The following is a 23,817-nucleotide window of genomic DNA, read 5'->3' as shown; positions in this document are numbered from 1 at the left end:
GTTATATTTTTTACATCACTCAGGATGGCCATATTGGTACAAGTCGTTTCTAAATGGCATTTCAGCCATTTTTTGTTCCTACAAAAGATATAGAATATCGCAAAAGATTGTTAAGGAATTCTGCCTCTTAGACATCAGGACTAAGATCAAGCATGGAGTTATCAAGCAATGTATTGAGAGGTAACTGCAGGTAGCATTCATCGAGCTTCCAAACCAGAAAACTATCTCCAAAATTATCACAGAATCCAGAGGTGCGTTTGACAGAGAGTGAAATAAACAGGACTAAGATTTTTGATTCAAAGCTGCAGAATATTTTAAATTTAAATGAACAAGCGCTAAAGGGCAAACAAAATAATAATAATAATTTAAAAACAGCTTCGTGCAATATCATAAAGAACTAACGATTAGGAGTTCCCATGCCATAAAACCTCATTAGAAAACTAGAAACTTAAAGTCCATCTTGCGCGCGTTCTGGCAAGCATTATTTAACATTAAAGACCAATACAGGTCAGAGCTTCAGGGGGCTCCACCACATGATTAGGAAGTAGAGGAGTAGATTGGGAACAAAAGTGGGTCCGTCAAGGTCACTAACAGATCTGGGAAAGTAAAAAAAATAAAAACACAACCCACTACGAGACCAGCCGGCAACCCCCACAAGCAAACTATTATATAGCATAGGAATTCAACGAGGACCAAACATGGTCTGTGGGCGCGTTCCATCCCTTCCAACGTACTTTCCTCATTTCTTTGACAATACAGATTATTCATGCATAAGATAGGCAGTCCGTTTTAGGGGCGCTCACCTTAATATATAATTTTTTTGCATAGATTGTGACACTTACAATTTGAGCACCAAACAAGAGAGACATCTAAACAGGTTATCATTTGAAAAAGGATATACTTGGGAGAATTATATTTTTTTCCCTTTTGCAACTGCTTACATGCAATTCATTATAACTTGGTACACATCCCACCATGACATATTCATCACTTCATCGTAGGACGTTGGCTGTACTTGCTGATACTTTGTTTTGTGCCAACACAATCGTCATTTTGATGGAATACAGTTTCAAAATCAACTATCAAAGAGGTTTTTCAACGAAGCCAGACAGCCTTATATTTAAAGGGTTTATAGATATCCCTACACACACACACACACAGATGTAACAAACTGATAATCTAGCTTTATTTAAAAGTATTTGTTCATTAACTAACTCCTAAGAAGTAGGTGCCTAAAAAGTTACATTATCAAAACACTCCAAGTAAATATTCACTTCATTTTATTTTTTATTTCATAATTCTATTTTTTTTTTTTTTATTTATTTTTTTACTTCTGGACTTTACAACAGCTGTTTTTGATCTCAGTCTGTTTCATGCGCTGACCTTTACATACTGCCTCCGGTGTAGAACAAGCCAGTCTCACTAGATTAAAGCTACCTATCTAGTTGTGTTTCCTTCAGATCCCAGCCTCCTTAGTCTGTCTCTTGCCAGGAATTTTCTATGTAACGCATACAAATCAGCTGATTTATCGATTGGGTCACCTTACATAGCACTAAATTCCTAAATATCAGTTTCCATTTACACCTTTGGACAGAGCCATCAGCAAAGATAAATATTTTGCCGTTAGCTTTAGTTCAATGTACAGGTTCAATATAATAATTATTACTGTGAAAACGTTTTTCTAACCCAGAAATTTACGTGTACAGGAGTCAAAGAGGCTCCATTCCAATGACCGCAATATTTATCACCCCACAGCAGAAAGGGCACATGCAGCTCGGAAGGCAAACCACTGCCTAGTCTCATTAACAACATATTTTTTAATACTCCCAATCTTGTAATAATGTCCTTTGACACTTGTAATAACATTCCAAACAAAATCTCATGGCACACGCAATGGTTTTTGACAGCAGTGGCAGCTGATGAAGTTTAAAGACGATGAGGCGCTAGGCTCCACTCCAGAAATTGGGCGATATGCCTTGATTTGTTGGGATCTACCTGCTAATCCCAAGACCCAGTGAGACATCACATCCTTTTCAACAATATAAACCTATAGTTTTCATTTGGGAACCTCCAAACACCTTAAAGAGGTCCCAATCGGGCTGGTCTTTTGGGTCATCCTGGATCTGGTGTCCCAATGCAAAGCTCTTAAGTGACATCAGAAATTCTGTTAGAGCAGACTTTGCATGTATGAATGGGTTTACCAAGAACATGGATTGCTTCTACAAAAATGCCTCAAAAAAAATAACATGATTCGTTTCTTAGCCTCTCAGTTATAACACACACTTAGCAATAGTCCTTAGCATTCAATGATTTTTAATTTTTTTTCTCTCTTAGCAATGAAAGAATTGGGGACTGCTGCTCCACCGCCCCTACAATTCAGTCACCATTGTTTGAGAGTAATTTCCTTTGGGCACCTATAATTATAGGAACATTCACAATTTCAAGACACAAAGCATTCGGCTTATTGCTTAATTCTGTTTTTTTTCTCATTAACTCATTACCATTTTTCTTTCCTCTGCTGTTGACCTAACAGATAAACCACAAATAAATCCAGAAAATCTAACTTACACGGAACAATACATAACTGAGCATTGTGTCAAGTCAGTAGTCCCTCATCACATATATAATAGAAGTATTACTGCTTTTGTTGTAAGAACAAATATCCGTGGATAAAAATAATGTGTTATGTCATCATATTACCAGGCTGTGCGGAGAGAAGATAATATCATCACGCCGCCTACACCACTTTATTTCTCACCAAAGACATCTGTCTGCACAGATTTTCATTGGCTTCTAGGCAGACACCTATACATGTACTAAAGCAATTGCTCACGTCTCTATTAATGTCTCCACCGGTGGAAAACCTGCAGTCATACGCCTGATGTAGGCTATTAATCACCTCGCAATCTCTGTTCTACACAGTCTTCAGAAACGCTCCAGATAACACTTCGGGGCATATAAGCATTTGCCTCTAGCCAATTTCACTTTACCTGCCAGCAAGTACATAAAATCTTAAAAATTAATCAAGTTTGCATGTGACCTGCTCCAAAAAAGGTTATCCACAAGAGTAAGAATTCAAAGTGAAATTAATTGAAGTTTGTTTCAAATTTAAGGTCAAACTTACCGCACTAGAAACATTCTCTAAGTCAGTTATGCTTTCAGATTGGCTACTCTTGACTACATTTGCTTTGAATTCACAGTTTAGTAAATTTACACTTTGGGGGTTTATGAGTTCATCAAAATAATAACCTCTTCTGTCTAGAATTCAGTAGGAAACTGGATTGTGAGGATCCAACACAGACACATGGAATCTTCAAGGTTATGAACTCACCAAAGTTCTCTCCTCCCCAAATGTCCATCTGAGTGTCATATTTCCCAAGTTGGTTGAACCAGGATTTGTCGATGACAAAAATCCCCCCAGCAATGACAGGAGTCCTAGAAAAACGTAAGAGGGCGTTAAGCCTCTGCACTGGGCTTTTGGTTAATCTAATAATAGGAGACACAATTCACAAGTTTGCCCAGAATGCAATTGTCAAATCCCAAATGCCATCAATAAGAAAAGAAAAAAAAGTAATATTAAAGTTCTCAAAGTAGAGGCATGTGCAGAACTGACATATACTGAAGTTAATGACTTAACAGTTCGAGGCTGCCCACATGACTTTTCTGACAAATCGAAAACAAAAAAGAAAAAGCGCTTTGAGCAATGACAAGACCACGAGATGTTTGATTTGATTATATTGCAATGAGAATGTTGATAAAACAAATTGTATCCTGATCCACAAATATTGATTTAATAAATCCCATCATGTTTCCACTTTGAAGCAAAAAGGTATTGTAGAGAAAGGATGCAGACACTGTAGCCTTGCCTGTGTAATTGGAGGGCTATACCTATACCTTATAGAGGAAGTTGGATCAGTGCGAGACATCTTCTGTTCAATGGGGATTTGTTCCCACTTGAAATGGAGGCTCCAGTCAAATCCTAAGCAAAAAGCACAAGGGATTCTAAGAGAGGAAACGTTACCTTGAACACAATGAAACCTTGAGAAAGAAGACAAAGTAATGACTTCAAGTATTTGCACAGTATTCCACAAAACTATTTCCCCGTAACTCACCACCCCGGAGATCTGCAGATGCGGCCAGGTAAGCAAAGTTGTCTAGGCTGATTACGTCGATGATGGGACTCACAACCCTAGTGTGATCCTAGAAATAGCAAAGGAGAAGACTGACCCACTTGACAACCCGCCCCACTAGTATGACACAGGTCAACTAAAATAAATAAATAAAATAAAAATGCATGCATTTCTAAACGGCACATCTCACAGAAAGCACATCATTAATGTTGACCAAAAAAGACAGTAGTGGACCATGGTGAAGTGAACTCCCACCCAACCACGCTGTTGAACAGTAACTTAAAAACACATGCACGCTGAATGGCACACTTCACATACAACACAGCCACAGCAGACACACCACTGAGAACCTCACTCACCTCCTTCACTCGCTGGAGTAGAGGTTGAAGCCACTCATTATTGACCTCACAGTGGCTGTCTAGAAAGGTGAGGATCGGAGCAGTGGCAACATCTGCTCCTCGAACTCTTGACCGGATCAGTCCTGAAGATAAGAAGAAAAAAAGAAAAAGGAAATCATTGTTATGTAGCATACAAAATGTTTTTGGTAAACAATATATAAATACTAACGAACAATACATGTGATACTCCATATTGATACTTGTGCCTTATATTTCTCTAATAAAATGTATGTTTATATAAAAATAAAAAATACAATGCAACACTAAAAGACGCTTTCAATGCAGTGACTTTACAAGCTTATTATGTGCTGTAAATTGCACATACAGTATTACGATGTACCTCCGTGCACACCGCTGGGGTTACTGGCATAACAAAAGTATTGTTAGACCTCCCAATGGCAATTCAAATAATTTTAATGAGTTCAAGGACTCCACGTTAATACAGAGAATTCCAACACTGCACAGACAGCTTAGGGTATCCTTACATTGAACATTCCTCTGCATGTCCCACAGGAAACATTCCTGCATATCAGACACTGAGGAATTTCACAGAGTACACACAGTGTAATTTGCATATTGAAAATCCCAGGCTGGCAAACTAAGGGTGACAGTCACCTCCGGGCCCTGAAATTCAATGGTCCAGAAACACACTGCACTCCCTGCCTGTGTTCATCGTCCATTCATATTCATATCACACCTCCATATCCTTCAGTAAAACACTTTTGCAACCCCCTTCAGAGGAATGTTTAATCAGTTGTTTTCATACTTTTGCCTGATGTGGATCTCATACCTGTGCACTGCTTGGAGGGAAGGGGGCTTCTTATCAGTGCACCAAGTCATACAGTATCCTTCTTACCTTCCCACACACCATACATGGTCCTTATCTGCTTGCACCATACAGGGGCCTTCCGACCTGCCCACAATACAGAGGGGCCTCCCCACCTGCCACACCAAAGAAGGGCATCCTGACTTTCCCACGCCTAAGAGGGGCCTTCCTACCTGCCCACAACAGAGCGGGGCCTTCCTACCTGCCCACACCAGAGCGGGGCCTTCCTACCTGCCCACACCAGAGCGGGGCCTTCCTACCTGCCCACACCAGAGCGGGGCCTTCCTACCTGCCCACACCAGAGCGGGGCCTTCCTACCTGCCCCCACCAGAGTGGGGCCTTCCTTCCGGCCCACACCATAGAGGGGCCTTCCTATCTGCCCACAGCATACAGGGGCCTCCCTACCTGCCCACACCATACAGGGGCCTCCCTACCTGCCCACACCATACAGGGGCCTCCCTACCTGCCCACACCATACAGGGGCCTCCCTACCTGCCCACACCATAAAAGGGTTTCCAAACCTGCACACACCACACAGGGGCCTCCCTACCTGCCCACAGCATACAGGGGCCTCCCAACCTGCACACAAACAGGAGACTCTCTTCCTACATGTCTGCTCCATACAGAGCCTTCCTACCTGCACACACCATGTAGTGGACTTCTGATCTGAATCCTACTTGTACACATCATATGTGCACAAATCCTAAAATGCATTTCTTAGTGTGCTTAAAGAATAGCCTGTTTCAATCTGGTACATGCAACGCATACAAGACACAATACACAGATGTATGCACAATGCGTTCTTGCCAAAAATCTAGTATTCTAAAGTTTACTCTGTGGGTTTGGCTTCTAGTTTTGTATCCAGCTGTCTTGGCATTTAACCATGATTTAAAAACATTGATACTGTAAAAACTTTTTATAAATTTGCCAATACATATCCTTATTTGGATACACATTAGCAAAATATTGTAAAGGCAACAATTGTAATTTTGATGAAGATTTAGTATTAAGACAGTTTGATTTAGCTTTTAAAGCAACAATAAAAATATCATTAATAAGTGTCTTCTCTATCTTTCGGTTTATCTAAGTCCAATAGGGACTTACTGATGCAATTCTTGTGCCATGTTATGCACGTGTAAGCTCATACCAGATTTCTGTACTTATGCCTGAGCTAGCATGTTGAACACGCTTGAGGTATTACAGCGCAGTGAGATTGCCCTGAATCTGAAAGTGCAGCAATGGGAAGTATTTTTTTTTCACTTACGTCTGCTACACTAGTTATCCCTATAACCACTTTAGAAGCAGTTACTGTGTTGCGGGAATGAGGAACGGTCTTCTTCCAGAAAAATGCCAGATCCACTTTAAGGCCATCTACAGTTTCTGAACATTTTGGGTTTAGAAATTTGAGTACTGGGTGCATTAAATCACTTCAATTGCAATTTACCACTAAGAATGTTTGGGATGAGCTACTAAGGAAAATCTTCCCATCAGCATTGCATCATTGGGGTTCCCAATCCCATAATCCTCACTCATTCTGTTCAAATAGCGGAGGATGTTTCACATTTAGCCTGATGGACAGTGAGATGGAGAGCTCTGGTCTGCCAAGGACAACACAAGGCATTCACAGGTAGGTGCACATTAAGGAGAACTTACCTTCTCTTCTACTGTTTCTCATGCATTTAACCTTTGGGATTTTCGTGAGGAGTTGGCAATCATCCGCTATGAAAAAAAAAAAAAAAAAAAAAAGGAGATAGGCAAGACACAAATAATTGGCACATTGCAATTGTGATTCACCGCGTAGCAAGAGCTCCCAAGTGTGCTTCCAAATCAAGGCTCTGCTTTCACTTATTATCATATTAATCAGACTGACAGCACTAATCCTTTCAGCTAAAGTGCATCCAAACTCATCTGATCACACACAGCCTCACTGCACGTCACACGGCTGCATCGGTAGTATCAATGCAGAACTCAAATTACATTTCAGCTATATCAAAGTGAGACTTTACTACAGAGCATCTCTGGCTAAAAGAGGAGAAGACTTTATTTATTGCAAAATAGAATAAAAAAATAAAAAAAAATGTATTTTTACAATTATAGGATACTTTAACTTTATTCAATAAGATGCAAAATTACAAACTTAAAATAATAAATAGGGTTTAAATAAATCAAATATACCCACTATTAGTGTTTCTAGAAGTAGACGGGGTGTTCTAATTTGAATTTAAGAAGCTATATCACTGCCGGCATCTGTACATATTTTTCTACCTATTTTAAATATCCAGAAATATTTGAATTCACATACACATACATTAAAAAGAAAAAATCTATATCAAGAAATATATTTCTGATAGGTCCCCAGATCTTCTTAACTAAAGCTTAATTCAAGGTATACTGGGATGAGGTCATGAAACAACATAAAATATAAGCAAAAATGTAAAAACTGGAGTAATAGCTACATTATAGGTTGCTTGCAAAAGATATCTCTTAAAAATCAACAGATACATTTACATTTTTTATTTTGGCTAGTGTTTCTAGACTGCCTAAGTTTACCCAAAATCCCAAATCTATTGTCAATTATCTACAATGAACAATGTATTGAATAAATCTTATGGGTTAGTAGATAACATGAGATTGGGTTATGTGATCTGTCATTTAAAGGACAACTGTCACCTCAAAACAATTTTTAATACAAGAATCATCTCACACACAGCACCTCACACACACTCACACACACACTGCATTACTCGCCCACACACACACTGCATTACTCACCCACATAAAGCACTCCTCACACACACACACACACAGAAAAAAAGTAGAATAGAAAATAGAAAAAAAAGGAAACAAAAATATAAATTTAAGTACATATTTAACCCCTTAGGGACACAACTTCTGGAATAAAAGGGAATCATGACGGAATATATCCGTCATCTGTCCTTAAGGGGTTAAAAAAACAACTTTCTAAAAATATAAATAAATAAATCGCACTTGCACTATAAAATTAGTTACTGCAGGACTAGTAGGCGGTAACAAATATTTACCATCAATAAAGATTCAAAAGTGGGCTGTAGGTATTAAAAGGTTGACTATCCCTGGGTTAGACAGTGTTTGATTTAGTGTCCAACCAATGAAGCCAGCAAGGTGAAACGCATTTTCCAGAAGTGGTACTGTTATTTTAATCACTGATCGTGTACAGTTTTATTCTTTTAGTATATCCAATATATTAACTACTTATACAGACAACTATTAAAAGGAGAATTAATCCAGTGTTGAACTATATTTGATGCAGATTCATGGCAGTGCATCTAATTAGTCATCGCATACTCACCATATTTATCACAATTATGCTATGGGAGTCTGTGTGTATGTGTGCGCATGTGCGTATTGTACATTGTAAGTCTACTAGCAATATTAAAAGACTACATTCATTCCGGTTTTACTCATCGTAGCATCTAGCATTGCAACACACCTCACTATGGAGGAGGATTATCAAGACACAATGGTTGCTACTGTTAATTGGTTTACGAGGTGATTACACCTCATTTACTTCTTTGTCCAAAAACAGCACGTTTTGCCTTGACAAATCTCTCCCCACCGCTGCACATAGCTTCCTTATCATAATTCACTCCTTCAAGAACCAGTAACTATGTTGTCTTATCAATCTGTTCTTTGAAAATTCTATTCTAAAACGGAACGTTCTACTTAATTAAAAGACGGCATGAATTCATGGAAATGCCAGAGCTAAATAAACAGAGCATTCCTTACTCTCAAAAATACCAGATTAGAATTAAACGGTTTATTTACGGACGTGAGAATGCCAAGTGAATTTCAAATTAAGGGCCAAAGTAGTAAAAATGGGAACATTCTCTAAGTCAGTTATGATTCCAGTGTAGCCACTTGAGCAATCTTATTTTAGAGAATGGCCCTGACGGTCTTTAAGGGGTTAAACAGCATCTGTGATATGCACTTTTGTCTGATTTTATTATCTATTTCTTCAGTAGAAGCAACAGCAAAAACAACCACAATAACAAACAAACAAGCACACACACACATCAGAGCTGAAGGAGTTCTACAAACCTGTTTTTTCTCCCCTAACTTGGTTTGTTGTCCTGAATTTTTTTACTTATCGGTTTAAAATTTGCCATGATTCACGGTCTAGTAGTCATCAAATGGGCCCCTTAGATGGACAACGTTGTGCATGCTAACCATGTAAAGGTTCTGTCTGCTATATTATTTGTATAAGAAACTCAAACACACCACAGACCCCATCTGTTGTACTGAGTAACATGACTCCTCTGTAGTCACATTGTAGAATATGCTAGCTCTTCTATTCCCACGGGACTAAGCAACCTGTTCTATGTTGGTGATTAAATCGGAGATGTAAAAACAGAAAGTACTCACGATCTGTGCTGAAGTCATCCACCAGAATAATCTCCTGTATTAAACTCGCAGGACTTCGAATTAAAACACTGTCAGACAGAGAGAAAAGAAAGGACAATGCCCTCTTACAACAATACTTCACTTAAAACCTGAAAAGGGTCTCTTGGATTTAATGCCCCCCCCCCCGCTCCCCTCCCACTAATTTCACAATGGGAGATGAATTGGAGCAGGCTTCCCCAAACTCTGGCCCTCCAGATGTTGCTAAACTACAACTCCCAAGATTCTATGAATGAAGATGATAGGCTGAGAATCATGGGAGTTGTAGTTCAGCAACATCTGGAAGGCCGGAGTTTGGGGAAGCCTGCTCCAATTCATCTCCCATTGTAAAATTAGTTGGAGTGGGAGGGGAGCCGAGCCACTATAAGCAATCTTTCCATTTTTATAATAGTCTGATACCTACCTGAGCCTTACAGGCATCTCCAGACTTGTCTCCTCTTCAGCGCCGTGCAGTGGTTGTGGTGTCAAGCTGCATGCCCTGGCTCCCCCGACCTAAGTAGTCAAACTGTTTTTGAGCAGCTTGTCTTTGAGGTCTGCCCCGCGAAACTCCCCACCTCCACTACTAAACCCGGAGAGACGCAAGTTCATAAGCAGATACTTTTATTAGTTCTCCCGAGTCGAGTCCTACAGTGCAGGACCCGGCTCATTGGTTTAAAGTGACAGCTAATTGCGGTCAGTAAACAAGCTAACGGAAGTCCATGCTTAGGAACTTCTGGTTCTCTGGAATTAGCAGGGAAGGTTGAGAGCACCTCCTGGTGGACCAGTTCGACTTCTTGTAATTGGAGGGGTTATGTGCCAGGGCACTCCTGGAAACATAGCCACTATAGCAAACTGTAGGATTTATGGTGCTTGGAGTGTGCCTTTAAGCAATATAGGAGTTAAAAGAACAAATGTGTTTTATTATATGAGGAGGATTTTAGCCATTTTGTAGACATTGTACATATGTGAATCTGGGATGTAACTCCTGCTGTGAATGTTTCGAAGTATAAATTCTATTTCAATGAATACTCCAACAATCCCAACACTGATTTTCCACCATCTACAAGAACACAGAATTCTACCCACCTCTTTATAGTCCGTAGGAGGGTTGAGCGAGCCTCGTTGTGAAAGGTGATGATGATGCTGGTTGGAGGGAGGTCGGAATCATAGTGTACAGAGGTACACCTAGTTATTGGGGGGGAAAAATGTGCAAAACTTGAGTCACAAAAGAGCACTTTTAATACAATCGTATTTAATAAATGATAGATTATGCAACACTGGAAATATCACAATGTTTCCACAAATAATGAATGGTTTTCATTCTCAGGTTCGTAGTTTGAAGGGAAACTTTTATTTCTCGAGAATTTGCATCTTTGAATAAAAGCACAATGACATCGCAGTCCAGTAGAAGGTCAGCCAGAGCAAATATTCGGAATAAAACAATATTTAATTTCTCCTCCTCTGTATGCTTCCTAAGTGCGACTGCCAGGTGCAATGGATGAAGCTTATTACAATGATTGATAGGGAGCTAAGATGGAGGTACCCAGTTGCAAAATAAATAGATGTGGGTTTCTACTTTGAAATAAATATATATATGTGTGTGTGTGTCATGCCTTATGAATACATATTTGTTAAATATAAGGACAAAACAGAATAATAAAAATAATATTAAAAATACAGGGAAGTGTCAGTTCCTCTTCCAAATCACCTTCCAGTTCTTCTCAATTCTCCTCAATGCATCTCTATGGGGAAAGTTCAGCTCCTCCACGCAGAGGGCGGAGAGGCTAAACAGTGCAGCACTGACCCAGGAAGCTGTAGTGGCCATGTGAGTGACAGCCACTGGAGGTGTCCCTAGGTAGTAATGTAAACACTGCCTTTTCTCTTAAAAGGCAGTGTTTACATAAAAATACCTGCAGGGATTGCTTAAACTCACTCACCAGAACAACCACATTAAGCTGTAGTTGTTCTGGTGACTATAGTGTCCCTTTAACCCCTTAAGGACACATGACATGTGTGACATGTCATGATTCCCTTTTATTCCAGAAGTTTGGTCCTTAAGGGGTTAAACGAACACTGAAAACCATAACAACTTTATCTCAATTACATCGTTATGATGCCTGGGGTTTCTTGGAGTGGTCTTACCATACTTTCATAAACAATTTAACCTCTTAAAATGAGACTTCGCCCAGGACCTCTAGGGAACGAGATGAAGAACAACTTTGGAGGATCACCAATATCTAAAGTCTATAGACACGTGGAACTTTAAAATGTTGGACCTTTCTCGGTCATGTAAAATATACGTGAGCAGCCAAACAGTTCCTCTATGTGTCTGAATGATATCATTCTACATGTGCCTGCATTGCAGTACGTACAGTTATTAATCATGCATTGTATATTTACTCTCTGAATGGTACATATACGCAAGGTGGCTTTTTGCATACCGGTAATGTCTTGTGTCTCGAATAGGTCTGTCGCTGCTCAGCTTGTCACTCTCCAGCTGATTGAAGGCATGTTGATGGTACGGATCCTCTCCTTGCTTAATATACTTGGAGGAGAGGTAAGATTTTTCATCAAATCCATTCAACTTTCCTTTTTCCGTTTGGAATGTTGACATCACCTGGAAAAAGAATGGTTACATGATATTTAGACAGGCTCCCCCATGCTCTCTGCAAATCTGCACAGTTCAGTCAAGTATTCACCAATTATTTTCGGCAATGTTACAAAAAAAAAAAAAAAAAAAAAAAAAAAGGATGAAAAAAAGCAGAAGATCTTCAACCAAAACGTTTTTAAATTATAAATTAATATAATAAATGTTGGCTTTAAACTAGTTAGGTGCACATCAGTTTCTCTTAAAATTAAATCTGAACGGTTTAACCAAATATCTCAACATTTGTGGTGTCTTCAGCTTTCATTACAACATATGCAAATTAATCCGTGGTTTCTTATGCACAGTTAGTTAAACCATTGTGATCAGCAGGTCACCCATCTTTACGCTGTTCGGTGAAGAAGAACCAATTGTTATTCGTGCAAATAAAAAAAATAAAAAAAATCATATCAGAAAAAAATTACAATAGAACTAAAGTTATTCCGTTTATTTATCGGTGCATTGTAATGCAGTGGTGGTAAACCTATGGTACACATGCCACCAAGGACACTTGGGCATGTAAGGTGGCACACAGGTTTCACAAATTACTGGGTATTCTAGAGAAAGCCAATGAAAAGAATCTTGTAACTTAAAACATGACACAAAGCCAGGGACCTGCTTTAGCCATTGTGGACACCAGTGGGCAAGTAGGACAATCCCTGATTTGGCAAGAGGACTTTATTGTCAGCAAGCATGAGACAGTGGGGGGGTTAGTGTGGAAAGGGAACACTATAACATCAGGAAGAATGAAATGGAATGGAAGAGGGTAAATATATATGGGTTGAGTTCCGTTACAGAAGGGACACTAATAGAGACAGAAAGGTAGCTGATATGGAGGGAGAGGACTATTGAGGAGCATAAAGTGACAGATATCAGAGGGAATTGGAGGGCAGCTGATATTTGGATGGCAACGAAGAGATATAAATTAGACTGAAACAGAGAGAGATTGGATGCAATGAGTTTGTATAGAATGGGGGAGCAATTACAAAGGCGTGCTGGCGTGCAACTATGGTGTTGCGAGTGGGCTGACCTGGACTAGAATCCTGAGTGGGGTCGTAAGAGGTCCCTGGTCTGATTTTGGCACCTTTTCATTGTTAGCCCTGAGAACAGTTTAATATTGAGAGAGAAACACCGCCAGTTACATCATTGGTGACAGTGCCGCAATTTTATTGCACCATATTTGGAGTTAATTACACAGCACAGTGTGGGGGTACTGCTGTGGGTGCAAATCTATTGGCAAGAGTGAGAGGGGAAGGAAGGCAAATCAATGGAAATTGGAATAACGCCTGTGGGCAATACAAATTAGTCAATCGTAATATTTAAAATAAAACCAAAATGGAGGAGAGAGAGGGGGAAACAATGAAACAAAGTGAAATGAAACTGGGGTCTTGGCAGTTGTAGACCTCTTATTAGGTTTCTTTAGACAATAGGCACTCAGGATCTAAAACCATCAGCATTAATGTTTTAAATTGTGTATCTATGATTTATTTATTACACTAATAGCACATGCAGGAGAGCGGGGAGTTATTCACAAGGTTACATCGGATAAAATGGATAAAGGAGACAGAAAGTTTGCAAATCCGCAGTCTGTTGATAAGAGCGTAATGGACGAACAAGCTCGAAATAACTTTCCATTTAGAGAGGTAATGAGAGTTGGACACAGTTGGAGATAATGTCGCAAGCTGGTGCTTTAGGCTAGAATTTTAAACCTGCTCTCTGCTCACATCATTTGTCCATTCTATTCTACGTAACACAAATTGATTTATGGCTGCAGGGTTGAATCAAAGGTTTTATGCCCATCTTCTAGGTGACAGATCCGTTACCTGCTGGAGTACAGAACATGTGCCCAATAATGAGAAATATGGCATATATAGAGACATACCGTAGACGTCTAATAGAAAAATGCACTCACAACGACATGCATTCAGAAAAATGATTAGCAAAGAATATATTATAATAAATAAAGAATAAATCCTGGTTTATTTTCAGAGGCAAAAATAAAGGCCTTTTTCCAAGTGATTTTTTTAAAAGCATTATATAGCGGTGTTCTCAAAGTGTCTCATCCTGGGATCCAACCAGGACTATCATTTATGATTCACCTGTATGAGAGATACTGCATGCATTATTTCTGGTCAACAGAGAAGATTCAGCCCCCTATTAGAGAGATTCCCGTACCTCTCCCCCATTGGAGAGGGTTCCCCGCACATTTCCTCTATAAGAGAGAGAGATCCCTGCATCTTTCCCCAACTTAAAAGATTCCTGCAGCTCTACCCTGGGTACTTTAAACAGTGCTTTAAGATTTAACTGCATGTCCTCCTAGTCCCAATTCATAAAAATGAAAATTTTAATAGAAAATCAGCACTTTTATGAATAAACTAAATTTATTACAATGCGTTTTATTAACCCCTTAACATAATTTAATATGAAAAAAATATATAAAACATTTGAGAAATGAAGAAAGTTTTTAATTTTATTAGTTCTGCGTGGCATTTTAACTGTGAATGTCACAATACTGTTAGCTGTTACTGCAATAGAATACACATGTTTGCACTCAGCAATGTCTCCCGAGTACAAACGTAGGCCCCCCCACCTTACATTTACATTTTTCAGTTTAAACACATTGAAATTTGCCACCCTGGTCATTTTGCCTTTGAGACCATATGGTAGCCCAGGAATGAACTTTACCCCCATGATAGCATACCATTTGCAAAAGTAGTAGTTACAAATGGGGTATGCCCAGTCTTTTTTAGTAGCCACTTAGTCACAAACACTGGCCAAAGTTAGCGTTCATATTTGTTTGTGTGTGAAAAAGGCAGAAAACGAATTAAACACACTTACAAAATCACTGTTACAAGCATTTGAACACTGATGCTCTTAGGCACACCCTCACATACACACCCTGACAAAGCAGGCACACTCACAGAAACAGCCAGACATCAACAGAAACAGTCACAGAGACAGTCACACACTAACAGACACACTCACAGAAACAGTAAGACACTAACAGACATAGACAGTCACCAACAAACACCAAAACACTCACAGAAACAAACAGTCACTAACAGACACAGACACAGACATACTCTCAGAAGCAGTCACAAACACATTTGCATGTATGGTCTGCTTGAATATTACATTAAAACTGACATTAATAAATGTATTTACAATCTGGTTTAAAACTTAATTATGACTCCATGGAAACGCTTTGAGATTTTAACAGATGCCGGTTTAATAAACTTGCAAAATATACCTTTTAGAAGGTTTTTTTTTTTCTGGTGAAATGTCACAAATTGAGTAATTAAAGCACTGACTCTCCTTTCTCTTCTAGCCAAATATTTTCTTAGTTAAATCATTTTGGGTTGAGCAGATGTTCCTATGAGAGGCAGGGCACTGTGCAGCTGTGATGAACTGCTCACTGATTGCATTAACTATAGAATGTCTGTATCACTAAGCATTAGAAGGCATCAGGACAGTAAAGAGAATGTTGCATTTCGCAAACTGTATACCTCCCAAGTGTCCCTAGTTTGGACGGATAGTCCCTCCTAAACCAGTCTGTGTAAATAAGATACATTGCTCTGTTCTAAATTATATTTTAGTTACAAAAAAAAAATATTTGTAAGTCACCTAATATTTTTCATACCCACTCACACCTAAAATTAAAATGTCCCTCGTGGTTCATCGGAAATGTTGGAAAGTATGAATTGGTTTCCTTTGCAAGCATTATTCAGTAATTAGATCAGGGATTGGGTGTGCTGTTTCACTGCACAGTTAGCATGGTTGGAGCCAGAACCAGGGCTGTATCTTCTGCAAGGCTGACAAGGCATTTGCCTTGAGCAGCACTTTCAGGGGGGGCGACAGAAAACGCCGCCCCTCAAGCACCCTGGAAGCTGCCTGGTCAGCATCTTTCATGGGGGGCAGGGGGCGAAGAGCGGCCTCCTGGTCTGCTTGGGGCCCTCTTGAGGCAGGTAGCTGCCAATATTATGGACGAGTGGCGAGGGAGGGCTGTCCTCTGAGCTCTTACTGCATAGCCCTCTTGCGCAACCCACAATGATGACAGGAGCCGGACTATGACACAATTCCAGCTCCTGGCATCACTAAGCGGCACATGAGGGGGCTGAGCAGGAAGATCACAGCTCCATCGCCGCCAACATTGACCAGACACCTGCCCGCCCACTGCAGAGCACAGGAGCCTGCACAGCCAGCCATACAGCCCAGAACCTACACTGGATCCCAGGGACATCAGCCCCTCTGGACCCACAGGTAAAGAATCCACTCCAGCTCTCCCAAAGGTAGGGAGGCTGGGTGGATTTTAACTCTTAACAAATGAGCATGTGAGGCAATGTATGTGAGTGTGTCAGTATCAGGGTGTGTGTCAGTGTGTGTGTCAGTAAATATTTTTGTCTCTGTTATTGAGTGTGTGTATGTCTGTGAGTGTTTGTCAGTGTATGTCTGAGTGTGTGTATGTCTGTGAGTGTTTGTCAGTGTATGTCTGAGTATGTGTCTGTCTGTGAGTATGTATGTCTGTCAGTGAGAGCGCGTGTCTGTCAGTGAGAGCGCGTGTGTCAGTGAGAACGTGTGTGTCAGTGAGAACGTGTGTGTCAGTGAGTGCGTGTGTGTCACTGAGTGCGTGTGTGTCACTGAGTGCGTGTGTGTCAGTGAGTGCGTGTGTGTCAGTGAGTGCGTGTGTGTCTGTAAGTATGGGTCTGTCAGTGAATGTGTGTATGTATATGTGCGTTTGTTGTGTGTTTGTGTCTATAGGTGTATGTCTGTGAGTGTCTGTTGGTATGTGTCTGTCAGTGAGTGCATGTGTCTGTTAGTTCGTGTCTGAGTGATTGTGTGTTTCAAATCAAACTGATCAAATCAGTAAGTGTGTGTGTATGTATGAATGTGTGTATGTATGTATGTATGTATGTATGTATGTATGTATGTATGTATGTATGTATGTATGTATGTATGTATATCTGAGAGGGTGTGCATGTCACTGAGTGGTTATATCAGTTTGTGTCTGTCAGTCAAAGTGTGTTTTGGCCCTAAACAGGAAGGGGTGGGGCACATTTAGATCAGAGGGGGTGCCCGAATTTCGACATGCCTAGGGCAGCACGAATCTTAAATACACCACTGGCCAGAACACATGGACATGCATCACATACCACATTCTAATCCATATCTGGTTATACTGGAATTAAATGGGTTAAACTTATATAAGATTTAATTAAGCATCTTTGCAAATTATATAATGATCATTAGGCAATGGCTAAAAAAACAACAAAAATATTACCTTCTTTCATGTTATACTTTATAAATGTACACAAGATACTGATACCTCCAGCCCAATGAATAGATTAAAAATGGACCAGTTTCACTTGTAAATTATCCTATGGGATCCTATGGGAAAGCATTGTGATTGATTGGCTGAGATCATCAATTGGGGGCGGGCCAGCACTGGCACTGGAAAAAAAGGTGAGTTTGGTTATAAAAACTTTAAATCTGACATTCTTTTTTTTTTTTTTTATTGAGGTATAGTTCATTAAACCCCCTTATAGACTTTGCACCTATGAATATTCTACATTTATAATTACCTTTCCCCTTCCCTTTATTCTTAATTTTCGATTCCTGGTTGAAGTTCTTGTTCTGTCTTTGCTTTACACTTGTTTTAGAGCTACATTATCATTATTACACAGTTATTACATTTTTTATTATCCACAAAGAGATTTATAATAAAAAAAAAATGAATGCTTTGTTGTTTTAAGCACTCTCTAGAACTTGGGATTTAAAGATTAGGAAACCACAATTAATTTTTATTTCTAGTGAAAATGTACTTTTTTCAAAATTAAAATGACTATAGATCGTAAACATACTTTTGGCTCATCCATTGACTGTGGCAAGTTAAAACAACATGAATAAATATAGGATATATCCATCGACCTAGAAAGACGGACAACATTCGTATGCTAGGGGCATCTTCAAAGCAAAGAAAGAAAATTGGTTCTGTTTGTTTCCAGGGTAATGTGTCACTGGACTTCACATGTGCTTACCATCATTTTTTCAATTTTACCATGGTAGAAAGAGACTGCATAATTACGCACTGAAAAAGGACATTCAAGAGACAAAATACAAAATAAAAAAAAATAATAAAAAAAAATTACAAAAATAAAAAATAAAATGTACAAAAAGTAATTCTCAACAAAACAGAAAATAAAAACCAATAGCAGTGACTGGATGCTAATTCGATATTCTAGTCAGCTACGTCGCCCCAGCAGCTTTCTATGAAAAGTAGTCAAATGTAACACTATCAAATTGACAACTGATGTCAATAGAATGTTAAAGAGAAGGAGAATGTACCCGTTAATTCATATTTGGTATAAAAAGATAACCATTTCAATTCAGACACGACAAAAGAAATAAATACTCCCATTTTGGGGGGATAAATACATTATACATTTATGTATGAAGCATGATGTATATATAATTAGAACATCAGATTTATTTCGTGCGAGAAACACACACTATATATGTTTATAAGATGTCAAAAACCTGCACTAGATGTTTTACACCCACGTGCTTCATTATAGTTGAAAAAGAAAAACAATTAACTACCCGTTTGCTGCTATTAGGAAAAACAACAGTAACCCCCTACTCAGACATGTACAGAATGTAAAAATAACTACGCACAGAATAAACACACAAAGGAATCAGATAGGTATTTTTCAGCCCTGACAGATTAATAGCTTGACGTGACTTTATAAATATTATTGCACGCCATCAGTGGCGCCCTATTAAGATATATCTGTATATTATTACTATTATTATTATTTTATTATTTATATGGCGCCATCAGATTCCGTAGCACTGTACAATGGGTGGACTAACAGACGTAATTGTAACCAGACAACCGGACGCACAGGAACAGAGAGGTGGAGGGCCCTAAATCTAGCTTACATGCTAGATTTATATACACATGTATTGCTTATGGTGTGTCAACAAAAGATGTTAAAAATGAAATGGTAAAGAGCCAACAGATATGTAAGAATATAGATGCAATGTCCCAAATCAGACACTCATACTGTTGCTAATCTATTAAACCCCTTAAGGACACAACTTCTGGAATAAAAGGGAATCATGACGGTATATGTCCGTCATGTGTCCTTAAGGGGTTAAAAAACAAACATTCTTATTTAATGTTTTCATAAAAAATATTCATTTTTATTTTGCTGCAAAACAGTATATTGACGCAAACATCGAATTACGAAGGGCTCCGTACACTGCATTTGTTCTGTTTACACGAACGTACTTCCTCAAGTTTTGGCGTGAGACCCACCAGAGCAAAGACACTTGGGAGATAGACAACATGTTGGCATTTCTATATGGATCATGGCACTTTAAAGCCATCAATGGCCGCCGGCCGCGTACAAGGAACAGGACAAGGTGACTGTGAATGCTTCTCAATAGGAATACATTCATCCTAATGGATTAAAAGCCATGTACTAACAGAAGTGATGATAAACACAGAAGACTTAAAGTATGAGCCTAAATGAGATATAATTTCAAGGAACTATACACTTTGTACTATAACATTAAATTGCCTTGCGATCAATCCTCTGCACATCTCGATGTGTCAATAAAATGTTCCAAACTTAATAAAACAACCGATAACCCATAAGTGGGGTAAACACTTAAAGCAAAAGACTAAATCATACATCCACCACAATTGCACACTTTATACAGGAGTATCACTCTAGAACTCTTTCAGGAAACTAAAAACGAAAGGCTCCATCATCTAGATGAATTTAGTGCCGTTTACGAGGATGTACAAGTTGGCATAAAATCTTGATCTTCTGGTACAGAGTTGAAACTCCCAGGGGCAATCAAGACAGGAGATGGAGCTGTCCCTTACACCAGCCAGATGTCAGGATTCCGTAATCTTTCCCAAAAATCACTCGGCAGATATCCCTGGTCTTATTTATAGACTGGGAGAACATATATAATTATATATCATTAACATTAAGGGGTGGGTGGGAAAGGGATTAGTGTAAAACTCTTCTCACTGCACACATACTGTTCTTGTATACAAATTGTTGTGTGTAAAACATAATAGGATAAATGGATCCAGATCACTGGCTGGCAGTCCCAGAACACTAAAACTCCAGGACATTACAACTAATTAACTGTATCAGATGCACTGGAAACCCCACAGAGAGAACTGCATTGTAAATACCAGACGGTGGATCAGCAAAAGACCAGTTTAGTACAATACATCCTCTACTTCAGGAAAAATTCTACAGACATACATAAAATATTCATGACTATTCTCTAGGCATATACAACCATACTAAACAGATTGCTGATCACTTTTACTGAGTTCTCTCCCCCCCCCCCCCCCCCCCTCCGCCCCCCCTTTTTTTTTTTAAAATTACAACTTTGCAGAATAAATTCTGGATCTAGTCACAGAAATAGACAGGCTCTGCATAAAGCGTAGACAAATCAGAACAACGATGGCGTTAAAAAGAGGTCACCATTCCCGCCATATTGATCTGAATAGATACCTATAAATGCAAATGACAAACAGCAAAGGATTAATGCAGAACCCTAATACATAACACACCCACAGGACCAAAGTGTCAGGAGTTGATCCAGCACGCAGAACTGTATCACACCTAGGACTAAAGGTAACGTCTTACCGGGCATTAGAATGGCCGGGCTTAACGTACCAGAGAATAGTCAGAATACTTGCAAAGGTCGGGGATACAGAATGAGACACAACGATGAAGGAAAGCCAAAAGTCCAGGATACCAGAATACAGGAAAGTCAAAGTCAATAACCAGAAATAAACGCTCAGGAACACGTTCTCGGACAACCACTAGGGAAACCACGACAGGGCAATGAGGAAAAGCAAGAAAGGAGTTTAAATAAGTCTCCTTTAAATTCGATTGCCCGTACCCGGCCTCTGACCACAGAACGTGCGTGCGCTTCCTTTGCGTAACGTCATAAGCACACTGATGTCGTCAATCCCACTGGTGGACCTGGGGCTACAAGTTGTCATGGGTCCGCAGGGGCCGGCGTTCTTCGGTATGCTGCAGGAGTCAGACACCATGGCACAGTGCCACCGACGAACCTCTCCACCAATGCCCGGAAGGTAGTTATCCCCAGAGATACCACAAGGTGAGGATGAACATGTGACACAAAGCCAAGTTAATAGTTTGGGCTCCTCTTCGTACAAGAGGTTGTGAATGAGACATGGTATCTTCATGGTTCTGGTGCCCTGGGTGGCCATGTTAAGGAACACTCTTTAGGAGTTAAAAGTATCTGCCTTGCTAAAAAACACTCCTTGGATTAAGGGGTTCTGACAATTCGTTTACCAAAATGTGGAAAATGAAATAAAAAAATAAATAAATAAAGCAACATAATCATAATGTAGAATTCAAAAGAAAACTCTAGACGTTCCACTCAAGAGGGGAGAAACCTTCAGCTTGAATGAGATTAATACACAAACATGGTCTATGATTACAATGAATACATCCGGAAGTAATTTAAATAATTAAACAATACAATCATCAAGCACTGAATCTGTTATTAACTGTATTATATTTCCACATCATAGCAGTTCGGCATTAATACATTACAATAGCAAGCTTTATTGCTTCATTCATCTCTGGTTTGTTTTCCCATTTTCAATTGCTCATCAGTTTGTACTGATGCAGAATAATTATGGATTTTCAACATTTACAGACAGAGAATGAAAAGCCAATATTAGTCTATGTGTTTTATAATGAATAGGAATAAATAGCAAAGAATATATATATATATATATATATATATATATATATATATATATATATATATATATATATATATATATATATATATATGGGAGAGAAAGAGAGTGTCAGTGAACAAGGCAAACAGAGACAGACTAAGGAAGAGTGAGACCGAGAGAGGACAAAATGTGCGAAGTAGAAAATGAGACACCCACACAATGACCGAGGTAATGGATACATTATGGAATAATAATAACAGGACAATGAGAGAAAGGAGGACACATTCCATGAGAGAGACACACACACAAAGACAAATACAACAAAAAAAGACAATGAACAAAAGAGGCAAACTAACAAGTCTAATAAGAACAAATCAGAAAACACAATGTGAGAGAAGACACACACTCACAATAGCGGAGAGAATTAATGACACAGACAGGCAGTGAGCAGGAAAATGAAAAAAGAGGCATGGGATAAATTATGTGAAAAAGACAGGTCATGAAACGTGCAAGAGAAAGGAACACAAATACTGATATTGACAATACATTAGAAAGAATTAATTATAGAAAGAGCAAAACAGGGACAGAAAAATACCACAACACAATAACAAAACACTATACATCACCAGGCATGGAGCAGTCCTACAGCACAACATTGCATACCATGAAATCAATATTGGGCTGAATTGTCCCAATAAAACAAGTGACAACATTATCATTTATGTAATATCCCCCCAAAGAATATTCGTAATAGAAAGGCTCTGTCATTTGTAACAAGTGTAATGTGGAGCCATTTGCTCTGTAGATTTTAGTTCTAAAAAGGATCATGACAGAGATGTGAATCCAAAATAGCCTGGAGGCCCTGTAGGCTCCATGACCTTGTTTGATGATCTAGTTTGATGAAGGAGATAAACTGCTTCTCCCTCACTGACTGGGCTGTAATAATGAATAACTGCGTAACAGGCGGGACTTTTCATACAAATCTCCATTCATTACTTCGTAGGACTTTTTAAACTCTTCAAAAATTATGATAAAGTTACATTAAGCAGGAACGGATGAAGGACAAAAATTGACCCACCACCAGTCTCCTTGGTAGGTTCCACCATAAATATAACTGAGACTGTTGCACAGGCTATGATAATTTACAGTGGACATAATATCAATATCATTGAGTAATTTTAGCCAGAAAAGGTAGGTTAAGCTTGTCACCGCATTTTAAGTTCATCCTGGGGTCTAGAACGATTGAAGGCCAAGTCACGAGTTAAACTTGCCAAGGATTGAACCGCAGATTTTGGGATACTGCAGATGGCTTTAATAACCACTGAATCAAAGTTTTAAAATATGGTATTATCTTCAACTTTCTTAGAATGAACGGATAGTTCCTAGGAAAGAAGCAGGTTCCAATAACCATGAAAACCTGAAACAGCTTTCCTTCCTATATTTAGAAAAAGAAGATAAAGATAGATTTGGTAAAAATTTCTACAATATTTAGAGAATTGTTTGGAAAATAAAACATTTTAGAGATGACTTTATCCCTTATTTTGCAATATTTCAGAAAGGGGTAGTAACATAGCATCGGGATTACCATAATGTCAAATTCAGTAGGATTGTCAAAATAGCTTAATACTCCGGCTAAATACTCCGCTTGT

At 39.0% G+C, this 23,817-nt stretch overlaps 1 protein-coding gene across 1 annotated transcript in view; it reads right to left on the bottom strand.

Moving 5' to 3' along the window:
• The window catches only part of GALNT16 (polypeptide N-acetylgalactosaminyltransferase 16), a 61,685-nt gene that overhangs the window by 25,849 nt on the left and 12,019 nt on the right, over window positions 1–23,817 (bottom strand). The window contains exons 2-9 of the mRNA XM_063439170.1: window positions 12,212–12,387; window positions 10,857–10,955; window positions 9,756–9,823; window positions 7,008–7,073; window positions 4,490–4,611; window positions 4,113–4,200; window positions 3,895–3,979; window positions 3,332–3,435 (exon numbers count right to left, since the gene is read on the bottom strand). Of these exons, the coding sequence (XP_063295240.1) occupies window positions 3,332–3,435; window positions 3,895–3,979; window positions 4,113–4,200; window positions 4,490–4,611; window positions 7,008–7,073; window positions 9,756–9,823; window positions 10,857–10,955; window positions 12,212–12,387 (808 nt within the window). The remainder of the gene's footprint in view (window positions 1–3,331; window positions 3,436–3,894; window positions 3,980–4,112; window positions 4,201–4,489; window positions 4,612–7,007; window positions 7,074–9,755; window positions 9,824–10,856; window positions 10,956–12,211; window positions 12,388–23,817) is intronic.

The sequence above is a fragment of the Pelobates fuscus genome, chromosome 13 (genome assembly GCF_036172605.1).
Source record: "Pelobates fuscus isolate aPelFus1 chromosome 13, aPelFus1.pri, whole genome shotgun sequence".
Taxonomy (NCBI): Eukaryota; Metazoa; Chordata; class Amphibia; order Anura; family Pelobatidae; genus Pelobates; species Pelobates fuscus.
This window is presented reverse-complemented; position numbering and strand designations above follow the sequence as displayed.